The following is a 12,499-nucleotide window of genomic DNA, read 5'->3' on the forward strand; positions in this document are numbered from 1 at the left end:
TACAACCCTTGCTTTAAGGTAACATCAACACTTGACTTCTCTTTTAAGGTCACAAGTGTTGTGATATTAAGAAAAGTTTTCATATTATTTAACACATGTATTTCTGTTGAATATACTAGGACTGCATTGGTGCCATAGATGGTACCCATATCACAGCTATAGTCCCTAAGGGCAAGCAGATTCCATATCGAGGTCGAAAAGGGATAACAACCCAAAATGTAATGTGTGCATGTTCATTTGACATGAAATTCGCATTCGTATATGCGGGTTGGGAAGGCAATGCGAATGACTGTCGTGTTTTTGCTAGAGCTTTGGAAGACACAACTTTGGCATTTCCTCATCCACTCAAAGGTATATCACTCAACAATTGTTAATCTATTATTTAGTAGATTCAGGTTATTTTGCATGAAATTCACATTCTAATATTTTGCATTCCCTCATTAATTTATAGGTAAGTATTATTTGGTAGATTCAGGTTACCCAATGTCAATTAAAGGCTATTTGACACATTTCAAAGGAGATAGATATCATTTGCCGGATTATGACGGAGGGAGAAGACGACCTATAACTACTAAGGAATTATTTAATTATCGACATTCCTCTTTAAGAAATGTGGTTGAGCGTAGCTTTGGAACGTTAAAAGGCAGATTCCCTATTCTTCGCTCGATGCCTCAATTCTCTCTTAGGTACCAAACAATGATAGTCATAGCTTGTTGTGGGATTCATAGCTACATTCGAGAGGAACAAGATGCAGACACATTGTTTGAATTCTATGGCAATGATGAATATCATAACCCTTCTTTGCAATTTGTTGTTGAGGTTGTTGTTGGTCCTTCTACATTTAGCTCTCATGGTAGTCAGCGGGATCGTGCAGAGATTGATGACCTAAGGAAACGAATTGCGAATCAGATGGCAAGACTAAACGGTTACCCTAGATTATGATTATTATATGTTTTTATTTCAACACTTGAGGTGTGGTTTTGTTTATTGCAATGTATTTTGTGATTCTCATTATTCTGAAATTGAATGTGGTACTAGTGTATTTACAAATTTATATTGAAAACTTTTACTCTTGACATCCATATTTCATTATTGTGAGGTTGCTTGCATATTCCATATTTTATGTCATGTGCGCAAGTAACACAGACATATCCACAAGTAATATAATCATAATTATTATGGATTAATAATGAACATAATGGCATTTATGTAATTTTTTTTGTACAAAAGAAGTGATTTTGTAAAATGTCTGCCAAACACTGTTTCTGTTCTTTTTCTGTTCGTGGAGCACTTCTGGAATAATTTTATCAAACGTTGTTTCTCTTCCACGAGAGTATTCTCACAGCAAGAAATCGAAAAAACGTATTTCTATAAAAAGAACATTCTCCCAGAACAGAAGTATTACCACACGAAACCTAACAGTCTCAAAAGTTTAAATACCTCTATCCCTTCACGTATATCACACATTATTTCTGACTGCATTGGTTAACTAACCAATAAATGTCAACACATTAGCAGCTAATACGAGAAGGAAAGAGAAGGCAATTTCACGGCTGATGCGCTGAAAACGAAGGGTATCTCCAACGAAGGACAACGAAGGGTGTAGGTGTTCGTTTTCTTTTGTTTAATGCTTCTAGTACTTCCCTCCAGAGGCTTTCAATAAATTTTATTTTCATAAAAGATAAAAACAAAACACGGCAGTGACTGTCACATGGCGCCACAGTGAATTAAATACTTTCCAACCTTTCAACTGGTCGGACGTTGAACACTGAACAGATAGGCAATGAATTAAATAATAAACGTTGAAAATTGAACAGATTAAGCGTAATGAATTAAATAATTTTCCCCCTTTCAAATTTCCTTACATTATTATATTACATGATACAATCAATTGTCCGTTTAGCCGACGGAGAATATTTTTGAATTGAATATGTTTCAATTGGTATTAGATTTATTCTAATGGTAAGGTTTCGGATAACAGCTGCAGCAGTGGTTTTATCGTTTTCCGACTACAGATGACTCTTATTCATCGTTACCTTTTTGTTTCTGGAATATACAAATGAGACATCCCATTCCTCGCTAAGAAGAAGAAGAAGTTGATTGCTGAAATATAAAGACTGATTTGATGAAGTATATCATCATAACACACCCATTCATCTTTTGAAAGGATCGTCGATCGATCGATCGATATCAAGCAATTTGATAGAATGGCGGCAGCTAATCGTCTGGCTTCTTCTTCTTCTTCCTCATCATCTGAAGGTTCGCTTTATGACGGATTCTTGAGCTTTTACGGTGAAGACATTCGCACCGGTTTCGCCGATTGCCTCTACTATACCTTGGTAGGGGCTGGAATTCGTACTTACAGGGATGAGGATGAACTCCCTAAGGGAGACAAGATTGGTCCGGAGCTACTCACTGCAATCCAGGAGTCAATAATCTCCATTCCCATATTCTCAGAGCACTATTCTTCAAGCAAATGGTGTCTGAATGAGCTAACCCAGATATCTGAATGTAGAAGACCAAAAAATCGAATTGTCTTTCCCATTTTCTACAAAGTTGAACCACGGGACGTACGAAACGGGAAAGAAATACATGCGAAAGCTTCTAAGGAATACCAGATGCGCGTCGACAATTACCAGAAGCAATTAGTCGAAATAAATGCGAAAGTCTTTGAGGAACAGCAGAAGCACTTCGAAGAGACAATCGTGCAAGGGTGGAAAAAGGCTCTGACAGAGGTTGGAGAATTGAATGGATGGCATTTGAAGGAGCGCATGTAAGTATCCCAACAGTTCCGTTTTGGTTCCATAATATTTTAGGGTTAATACTTTGTAGTGTCTTCTAATTTCCCCCACCATAAGGTAATGTCAAAAAGTTGAAACTGATCCAGATCCTCTACGGCGTGCTGTCCATAGCAGCCCGAGCGGCGCAAACTAAGCCATGTGCGCAAAGACTGCTTTACCCCTGCCCAAACCCCTTGCCCGAGCAGGGGTAAGGCAGTCATTGCACGTGTGGCCCAGTCTACGCCGCACAGACCGCTATGGGCAGCTGTGCCGTAGACGATCTGAATTGGTTGAAACTACTTTTTTTTTTTTTTCTTTTGGTGCAAAAAAAATAGCTTAAACTACTTACAAGCTACGTTTGGTAACGGTTTGAGTACAGAACGGGCGTTCTTGACCAAAAATGTTTTTTGGCGTTTTTGGTCTGGAACGCCGTTCTGTGCATGAAAATGGCCGTTTGGTAATGGTCTCAAGAATATGTTTAGAACAAAAATGGTGTTTGGTAAAACCTGTTCTTCCAAATTGGATATCAATTACAATAATATCATTTCCTTTTAAATTATATCAATAAAATACTTGTAAAATCCTTGTCACTCTTACCAACCTTAGCATAAAATTAAAATATCTCATTAAAATAACCAAAGTAATTATAAAAATATGTCAAATTTCAAAAATGCCATTAAAATTGGGTTCTTGTGTGGATTAGTCCTATAACTGACTATGCTATGAATAGTTGAATAAAAAGGGCTTTGATGGATTTGAACCACCATTTCCTTGGAACATGAACATGTTCCAAGTGCTCTACCAATTTGAACTAAAGACCCATTAAGTAGAGTTTGGAATTTACAAGTAACCATGAGACCTTGCCACAAACCTTGACATTCATTTTTGCTGAAGATGCAGTCCAAAAGTGATGACAACAGTGAAATATGCACCAGAAATTCACCATGTTACTTGAGCCATAGCTGATATCTACTAAATGGTGACACAAACATCAAACTAGTAAACAGTATTCACCACTCAACTGTTCCCAAAGGCAATGCAAGCCTAGGCCATAGATCGAGTTCTCGCCGAGTTTCTCGATTTTTTGAAAAATCGAGACAAAACCTTAGTCGAGTTTCAAAAGTATGAGATCTCGCCGAGATCTCGTTTTGAACCCGTTTTGTGAGGCATTTTGTCCATATCTCGCTGAGATCTTGGACTCGGTTCGATATCTCGGGTTGACCCATAGAAATGACCCATCTACTATGTATTTACTTACCTAACTCGACTGAACTCTTATATGCTTGCTGTGGAGCACTATATGCAACATTACAACAATACTATGTCATGGGCAGACTATGTGACACTAGTGGGGACTGAATACTTGATTCAAAGTCATTGTATGTGATGATAGTTGTAACACTGTTAAACAGTTTGATATATCACTTTAACATTTCTGATTCTTATTTAAGTTGTTTAGCTAATAATTGAATGTTTTGCTTGTTTTCTATTACTAAATTATGTATAAAGTAGGATATTTTAGTACATCATCGCCTACCAACCTATGGTCCGAAGTGAAACTCATATTTGGATTTTGTTTTTGCAAAATCTAATAATGTCATTGTGTTTAAATGGCCCAAAATAGGCTGAATACCAAGTTTCAAACCAAACTAGGTCTAAAACCCACCGAGATGAGGCTTTGAGTCGGAAAAAAAAAAAAAAATGCACCAACTCGCTGAGATCTCGACTCGACTCAGTTTTTCCCAGAACCGAGTTGGTTCCGAGATCCGAGTTTTAGAACCTTGGCCCAGGCAATCGCTTGATCTGAAATTCTAGTCATCCTCCTAAGTCCTAACTCCTAAAATTCTATTAGAAAAGCTTACCTGGATGTAAAAATAGCTATTCTCAGCCTTGACTAATCTCATTTAGCCTATATATTTTGAGAAATTTCCTACTGTATTTTGCTTACTACCTTTACTTTCTATGCAGTGGGAGTGAGTTAAATCCAATTCTCTAGCTCAGTTGTTTGACTAAAAGTCATAGGTCTAATATTTCTCCTAAATTAATAAATCTAATATGGTTCTTATCTCCTTGACTCATTTGATCTACTAGCAATCTGAGTTTTCCCCTTTGTTTATTTAGGGAAAGGGACCAAAACAGTTAAGAGGAGGTATGTTTTTGCACAACTGGTGTTACAAGTAATCAGCATAAATGTCATAAAAGTTGCAGCAAAAAAAGAAGATTGGGAGAAAGAATATGATACTTACATAATGTTTGAAGATAATTCTGTTTTGAGTTTTCAAAAGGATCCAACAGCTAAATCTTGAAAAACACATGACCCTACCTAATTTCTTAAACACCAGGCTCCATTCTAGGTGGTTTTGTCATTCGAAAGTACAAAGGTAAAACATGATATATAGATGAGCTACCCATGATGGGGCTGGTTCCCTGGTGTATAGTTCAAATGGGAGGTTGAACAGAGCTGGGACCATGGCATTCAAAAATACAGATATAACGGCAACTTAAAAGGACCAGTTTGTGAATTGTCATTCAATAAAACTCAAATGCCCTTGATTTGTCCTCCAAATGAGTGAATAAAAGGGTAGGTTGTCAACCTGCTCTAAATTTCAACCTAATTGATTTCTATCCCTAGGTACTAGACCTAAAGAATACACAATTAAACTTTTAAAGCAAAACCGAATGATTAACTCACTCAATGGATGATACAAGCATCAACCAAAATCCACCTGAAGCAGATTACCCAAACAATTTTTTCCATTTTGAAAATGAACTTTTAAAAATCCCTTACAATGACATTCACAGAATTTTAGTAGAGTCGTCAAACAAAAGATGACTTATCTTAGGTGGCTTGATCCAAACAACCTATGTAAAAGAACTATGACATTAAAAATACAGATACAACACTGTAACACCATTTAAGCTCTTCATTTCAACCCATTTCATCCAGTTGGAATGCATGGGCATGGATTGGATGGATTGGCATCATTAGATATCGTTATGGATCAGTCAATTAATAGAAGTAAGAACTATGAAGGCAAATGAAGATACACTGGTGACAAAGGTCCAGCCACCGAACTTAAATCCTAGGCTAAGAACTACAATAAATGGTAAAATGGACTTCACAATAGACATTTTATTCACCCAACTGATCTTCTTGAGACAGATAAAAATTTCCAGGTTCACCACATTACACCTGCTGGTGCCACCATGGCCCAACCTATTATGATTGTTTGCAAGAAAGGAGTGGCAATTGCAGGTAAACAGATTGTATTACCTGGCAAATCAAACATTAACCATTTGTACTTTACTTTCTCCCCTCACCCAAACACACACACATATTTAATCTTGCAGCAAATCATGAACATACCCATCAGACTTAAAATTATTTTTTTCACCCTAGGAAACAGAATCCATCAACAAACATTAACACAGAACATAGAAATCCTTAAAATCCATACCTAAAACACAGAGAGAGAGAGAGAGAACCGGAATACCAAAAAAAAAAAATCTAACACAGATCATACAAAATCAGACATCGTATTACATATAAAACAGTAGCTAAACTACAGATCGATCTAGCCTAAAAATCCATACCTAAAAATCAATTTTAGGTAACAGTAGCTAACAGTAAAATCCCTAAAATCCATACATAAAAATCAGTTTTGCTCAAGAAATCCTTAAAATCCATACCTTTTCGGCTGATTCCTTTGAATTACAGTGATGGTGATGCAATTCCTGAGACAAAATGGGAGTAACAGTTATGATTTTGTCAGATCTTGGCTTTCCAAAACCATAAAAAAACTTCACAAAAAAGAGACGACAGAGAGAGAGAGAGAGAGAGAGAGAGAGAGAGAGAGCTCACCTTGAAGCTCCTGTGGCATTGCAGGTCTCCTCCTCTTCCCCACTTGATTGCAAGAGAGAAGCCCTCTGAACTTCAAACCCAGTACAAGAAATCACGGGTTTTCCCTTTTTCCAGATAGTTGCTTCAATTATTTGTTCTCGTTCTTTAGATACCATGTTTGAGGCGGTCTGTAAAGAACGTTCTTTTCATCAAGATTCCCTCCGGTTCGTTGTTAAAGACCAAAAGAACAAACAGATTACCCAAACACGATTTTGCATTTTTTTTTTGTTCTTAAAGAACGAAAAAACGCCAAAGAACGTTCTTGAGACTGTTACCAAACATTGCCTTACTGTCTGGTCACTTGTTATCATCTAAGGTCATATTTATTTATCTTATATTCTTGTAGATATCCTAGTTTTAATTGTTGATATTTCTAAGTATAAAATACCTTTTATTTGCTAACTTACTAGTTTACCATTTCTCAACTTTATTTGTGATTTTATGTTACTAATTTTATTAATTTATTCCTATTTATAAATTGTTTATTTAATTAATAGTTTTTATCTGGCCTTTTGTACACAGGTGAAGATCCTTTAGTTCTTTCCCAATATTTGTCTTTTGCAAATTGTTTTCTAGGAGAGCTGAATGTCCTTGATCTATGTTTTACATACATTAATTGTTTGTTATTTTCTGTGCTTTAACCATTGGATGATGGAAGTAGGCGAGCCTTGGCGCAACAGGTTAAGTTACGCTATTGCAACCACTTGGTTGTAGGTTCAAAACTTGGAAAGAGCCTCTCCTGCGAAGCAGAGGTGAGGCTGTGTACATTTGCCCCTCCCAGACCTTCTAGTAGCGGGGGCCTCTTGCACTGGATAGCTCTTTTTTTTTGCTAAAGGTCAGCAAATAATAGATTAATAAAATAAGAAGAGAACAACTATTTAACATCCAAGCATACCCAGACGAATACAAAAAACAAAATAATGCCTCATAGGAGCATCTTAACAAAAATCAGAAGGGCTAGGCCCCAACTTAATCAAAGCAAAATCTAGATCTCCCTAGTGCATCCTCCAACAATAGATCACTGACCGCCGTGGGGAAATCAGAAACTACTGCAACCGACACACCACTTTTCGCCGCAGCCTTAGCCAAATGATCAGCAACCGGATTCGCTTCCCTATAACAGTGTGAGATTTTCCAGATAATAGACTGAAGAAAAGGGAGCAAGTCAACCCACAGCTGCCAAAACAACAAAGGGATAGATCCCCACTGAAGAGCCCTTGTCATAGCAACCGAATCACATTCAATCCATAAACGCGTAATCCCCAACTCCTTAGCCCTTAAAAGACCATGGATAGCTCTTGACCATTGGATGATGGACATGTGTTAACATGTCATCAATTCAAACTATTAAGATTTTTTAGCACATGTGCTAAAAAAATTAGCAGGTTTTGAATTTTTTTTTTTTAACCTTTATTGGTTGAACCGTTAGATAAAAGAAATGAGATTGTGCACATCTTTATTATGTACAAACCATGGTTCCATTTTAAACATAACTTTGTTTTGCAATTCTTACTTATTGAGTTGGGCACTTTAACCTGTTCAAGAAAGCATAGTTACTATTAATGCATGCTTGGTAAAGAACTATCTGGTATATCAGGCCATTTGTGTGACAAGTATATCAAACGACCAACTAGTCTTTGATGGCTGCCCTTATTCACAGGATCTCCATCTTTACCCTTTAGGTGGGTATTTGGTTCCAAGGGGGTATCTGAAGGCTTACATCCCAACATTCCTATTTCAGACAATAGGTCAAGAGTATACTTCCGTTGAGAAAGAAAAATACCTTGAGTTGAATAAGCCACCTCAATCCTGAGAAAATATCAGAGTATTCCCAGATCTTTGATCTCAAACTCAGTTCCCAAATAGGTCTTTAGCTTACTTATCTCCTCAATATCACTTCCAGTAATGAGAATGTCATCTACATAAACAATCAACACTTTAATATGCTGATATCTCTTCTTGATGAACAAAGTATGGTCAACATTACTCTATTTGTATCCAATCGACACCATTGCTCTATGGAGATGTCCAAACCAAGCTCTTGATGACTATTTTAGACCGTATAGAGCTTTCTTGAGGCGACACACTTTGTCCTGGGTTTTAGTAGCAAATCCCGGAGGGATGTCCATGTATACCTCCTCTTCAAGTTCCCCGTGAAGAAAGACATTCTTCACATCTAATTGTTGAAGATCCCAGCCTTGGTTAGCTGTACAGAGATGATAGCTCTGATAGTATACATCTTTGCGACAGGAGCAAATGTTTCTTGATTGTCGATCCCATGTGTTATTGTGTTTGAGTGAATCCTCTAGCAACCAATCTAGCCTTATACCTTTCCACTGTCCCATCTGCCTTGTGTTTGATAGTGAAGACCCATTTGCAACCAACCGATTTCTTTCTTGGAGGAAGACTCACTATATCCCACGTATGATTTTTTCCCAATGCCCTCATTTCTTCATTCATTGCATCTTTCTACCTTAAATTAGCCATTACTTCCTGCCGAGTGTTAGGAATGGAAACAGAAGACAAAGAGGATACAAAGGCATGGAAAGATGGGGTAAGATAGTCATAATAAATAACATTTGAAATGGGATGTTGAGTACAAGCTCTACAGGGTTTACGAATAGCAATTGGTAAATCTAGACTAGGATCCAAAGGAGACTTACCAGGAGAAGTAGGTGAAGGACTTGGATCAGAGAGCAATGACTGGTGAGATGTAGTGGTGGTGGTGTTGTCAACTTTCTTCTTTTGCCACGTTCCTCTAGTAAAAATCTTCAAGGTATTTGATCTCCCAGTCTCCCCCTAGACCATAGATTGCTCCTATTCCTGCTCCGGTATTCCATCCTCGAGTTCAACTGAAGTGTCTTATACCATGGGAACATCGAGAGAAGTAATCAAAGACACCTCTTCACTAGTAGACCACCCCATGAAGAAGAGCAGGAGATGGAAAATACACTTCTGTCTCCCGAAAAACATCCATAGTGACAAGCAACCATCTTGAAGGAGGATGATAACTGTCACGCCCCAAACCAACTCTTGGGAGGATTGGGCAAGTGACCCAGATGTCTTGCAACATCCACCAAACCACTAGGATCAAGAAGCATTAAATACAACTCACAAACCACACATCCATAATAGAAAATGATTAAAGTTGCAGAGGGTAGCAAGAAGCTAAAAGATTATCCACATAGAAATCAAATATTTTTATATTTCATTCTTTGTTTCTATACCTTGTCTCATACTGTACTTTGTTTACATAATCTCTTTAAAGCTTTACATATTATATACAATAGAAAGCCTATTTATTCAAAGGTAAGTATCCATAACACCAAAAGAAAAAGGAACACATTCAATCCATCAGGTCAATCACAAAGAAGCATAGTAATCACATCCATAAGAGGAATCATGCCCATCGGGCTCCATCTCCGCATAGACACAGTCGGTATCATCTTCTGGTACAATATAATCCTCCCGAATAGGGATATCTCCACCTGCAAGATCATCTAAAAAGAAAGATTCCACGGGGGTGAGTTCTACCGAGCCCAATGAGTGAATAATAAGGCTCTCTTTGGTATCATTTTTCATTTTCATTTTGGCCTATTTAAAAAAATAAATCATTATTAAAAACCATTTTGATCAAAAAATAGAAATTGTTTGGTAACTACTAAACACAATAAATTGTAGAATGAAAAATAAGTCTGGTAACTACCTAAGTGTAAATAATTTTTATAATATTTTTGAACAAATGGGCCCAAATTGGCCCAAAACCCATATATATTTTAGTGGTAGGTGAAGAAATTTTCCCATCACCCATCTTCTTTCCCAAATCAACTCTAAACCATAAATCTCCTGAAATACAGCATCAATCTGTGCCGACTCAAATGGAATGGGTTTCGTCTCCTTGCAAACTATGAATTTTGAAGGGTTTTCTTCCCCGTTTAAGGTTTCTTGCTTTTCTCTGCAGTAGATCTCTCTAGCAAGGAGTTCTCTCCCTCCCGTGAGGGGTTTCTTTTGTTTCCTGCGCCCTTGCGATTGGTGCTCTCGAGTTCGTGGTTGCTTTTCTCTAAGCGATCCTGGTTCTCTGGTGACAGTGGTGGTATGCTCTGGCATTATTCTCTCCTAGGATCGATTTTCAAGTTCTCGATTGCTATTTTGCTTTCCTTTTATCTGTTTTTAAGTGATGTTTCTTCAATACATTGGTTCGCCTGTGGCTTCTCTACCCGCTCTTGTGCGTGACTGAAACTCCGCTTTATGCGTGTCTAAAACTCTGCTCTTTCTAATACCTTGGCCTCCCTCTCATTCTGGCAAGACTCTCCAACCACCATTGTGCTCCTATGTTGGATAACATCCGCAAGCACCTCCAGCGTTGGAAAAGCAAACTCCTTTCCTATGCCGGTCGCCTTGTTGGCCTCCTATCTGTCCTTCAAGCTTCTTATATCTATTGGAGTGGGATCTTCGGACTTCCCAAAGCCACCATCCAGGCGATGGAACGTCTCTTCTGTGCTTTCCTTTGGAAAGGGATAGACGCCTCTAGATTCCTCCATCCTGTTAGCTGGAAGTCTATTTGCCTCCCAAAAGCCGAGGGTGGCCTTGGGATCCGACGTATAAAAGACTCCAACACTGCTGGTATTCTCAAGCTAATCTGGAAAATATCCTCCCATCAGGATTCCATCTAGGTCAGCTGGGTCTACTCTCACCTCCTCAAGTTTGACTCCATCTGGACTGTCCCCATCCCCTCTGATGCCTCCTGGATTTGGAGAAAGATCTTTGCCCTCCGCCCCTTGGCCCTTCGTGGTATCTCTTCCTCCATTGCCAGAGGTTCCTCCATCTCCCTCTGGCTCGACCCTTGGCACCCTCTTGGTATCATTTTCTATGCTCTTGGCCCCAGGTCGATATACTCTTCTGGTCTCCCCAAAAATGCCCCCTTTCCTGCCTCATTTCTTCTGGCTCCTGGTCCCCCCCCCCCATATCTCAACCCCTCCATTGTCTCTCGGATTTGGCTTGCTCTCCCCCCCCTCCACGTTGATAGAATCATTTGGTCTCCCTCCCCCAATGGCCTCTTCAGCACCAAATCAGCCTAGAACTTTGTCAGACCCACCGCTCCCACCGTACCCTGGCATAACCTAGTCTGGTTCAAAGGCCACATACCTCGCCACAACATCACTACCTGGACAACCCTTCGCCTTTGCCTCCCCACCCAAGCCTTCCTTATTCACCGTCACATCCCTGCTTCCCCTACCTGCTCCCTTTGTTGGAATGGCCTTGAAGACATTCCCCATCTCTTCTTTGACTGCCCGTCACCTCTACTATTTGGAAAAAAACCCTCTCCTCCATCTGGCACCGCAACAGGAGACCCCTTCACTTTGACCGAGAATGGCTTTGGGTGGCTAAATCCTTCTCAGGGTCCTCGATTTGTGACACCATTGGAAAGCTGGTTTTTGGAGCTGCTATTCACCACATCTGGATGGAGTGCAATCTTAGGAGATGGACTTCCAACTCTCGATCTTTTGATCTGATTTGGAAAGCCATCTCCTTTGAAGTGTCTTCCAAGCTCAGTCGTGCCCACCTTCGCGCTGTTAGGGACACCCTTATGAATAGGCATATTGTTGGTTTTTGGGGCCCCGACCTGCCCTACCTTTTCTCTTCAACCTCTTTGTAGGTTGGATTGTTTCTCCCCCCCTCCTCTCCTTTGTATATTCTTTCCTTTTCCTACCCCCTCCTAGGGTATGGTAATACATATTATTCACCCAAAAAAAAAAACTTTTCTCTTATAGTAATAGGAGGTGAAACGAAGGAGATGGGCTTGGCAACGGAACTGAAA

General features: G+C 39.1%; 1 protein-coding gene across 1 annotated transcript; it reads left to right on the forward strand.

The window, feature by feature from the left end:
• Nucleotides 1-2,207: 2,207 nt before the first annotated feature.
• On the forward strand, nucleotides 2,208-2,777 carry LOC122639032 (disease resistance protein RPV1-like). The gene has a single exon (XM_043831871.1). It carries the CDS (start codon nucleotides 2,208-2,210, stop codon nucleotides 2,775-2,777), a length of 570 nt encoding a protein of 189 aa, XP_043687806.1.
• Nucleotides 2,778-12,499: the final 9,722 nt, after the last annotated feature.

The sequence above is a fragment of the Telopea speciosissima genome, chromosome 9 (assembly GCF_018873765.1).
Source record: "Telopea speciosissima isolate NSW1024214 ecotype Mountain lineage chromosome 9, Tspe_v1, whole genome shotgun sequence".
Classification (NCBI taxonomy): Eukaryota; Viridiplantae; Streptophyta; class Magnoliopsida; order Proteales; family Proteaceae; genus Telopea; species Telopea speciosissima.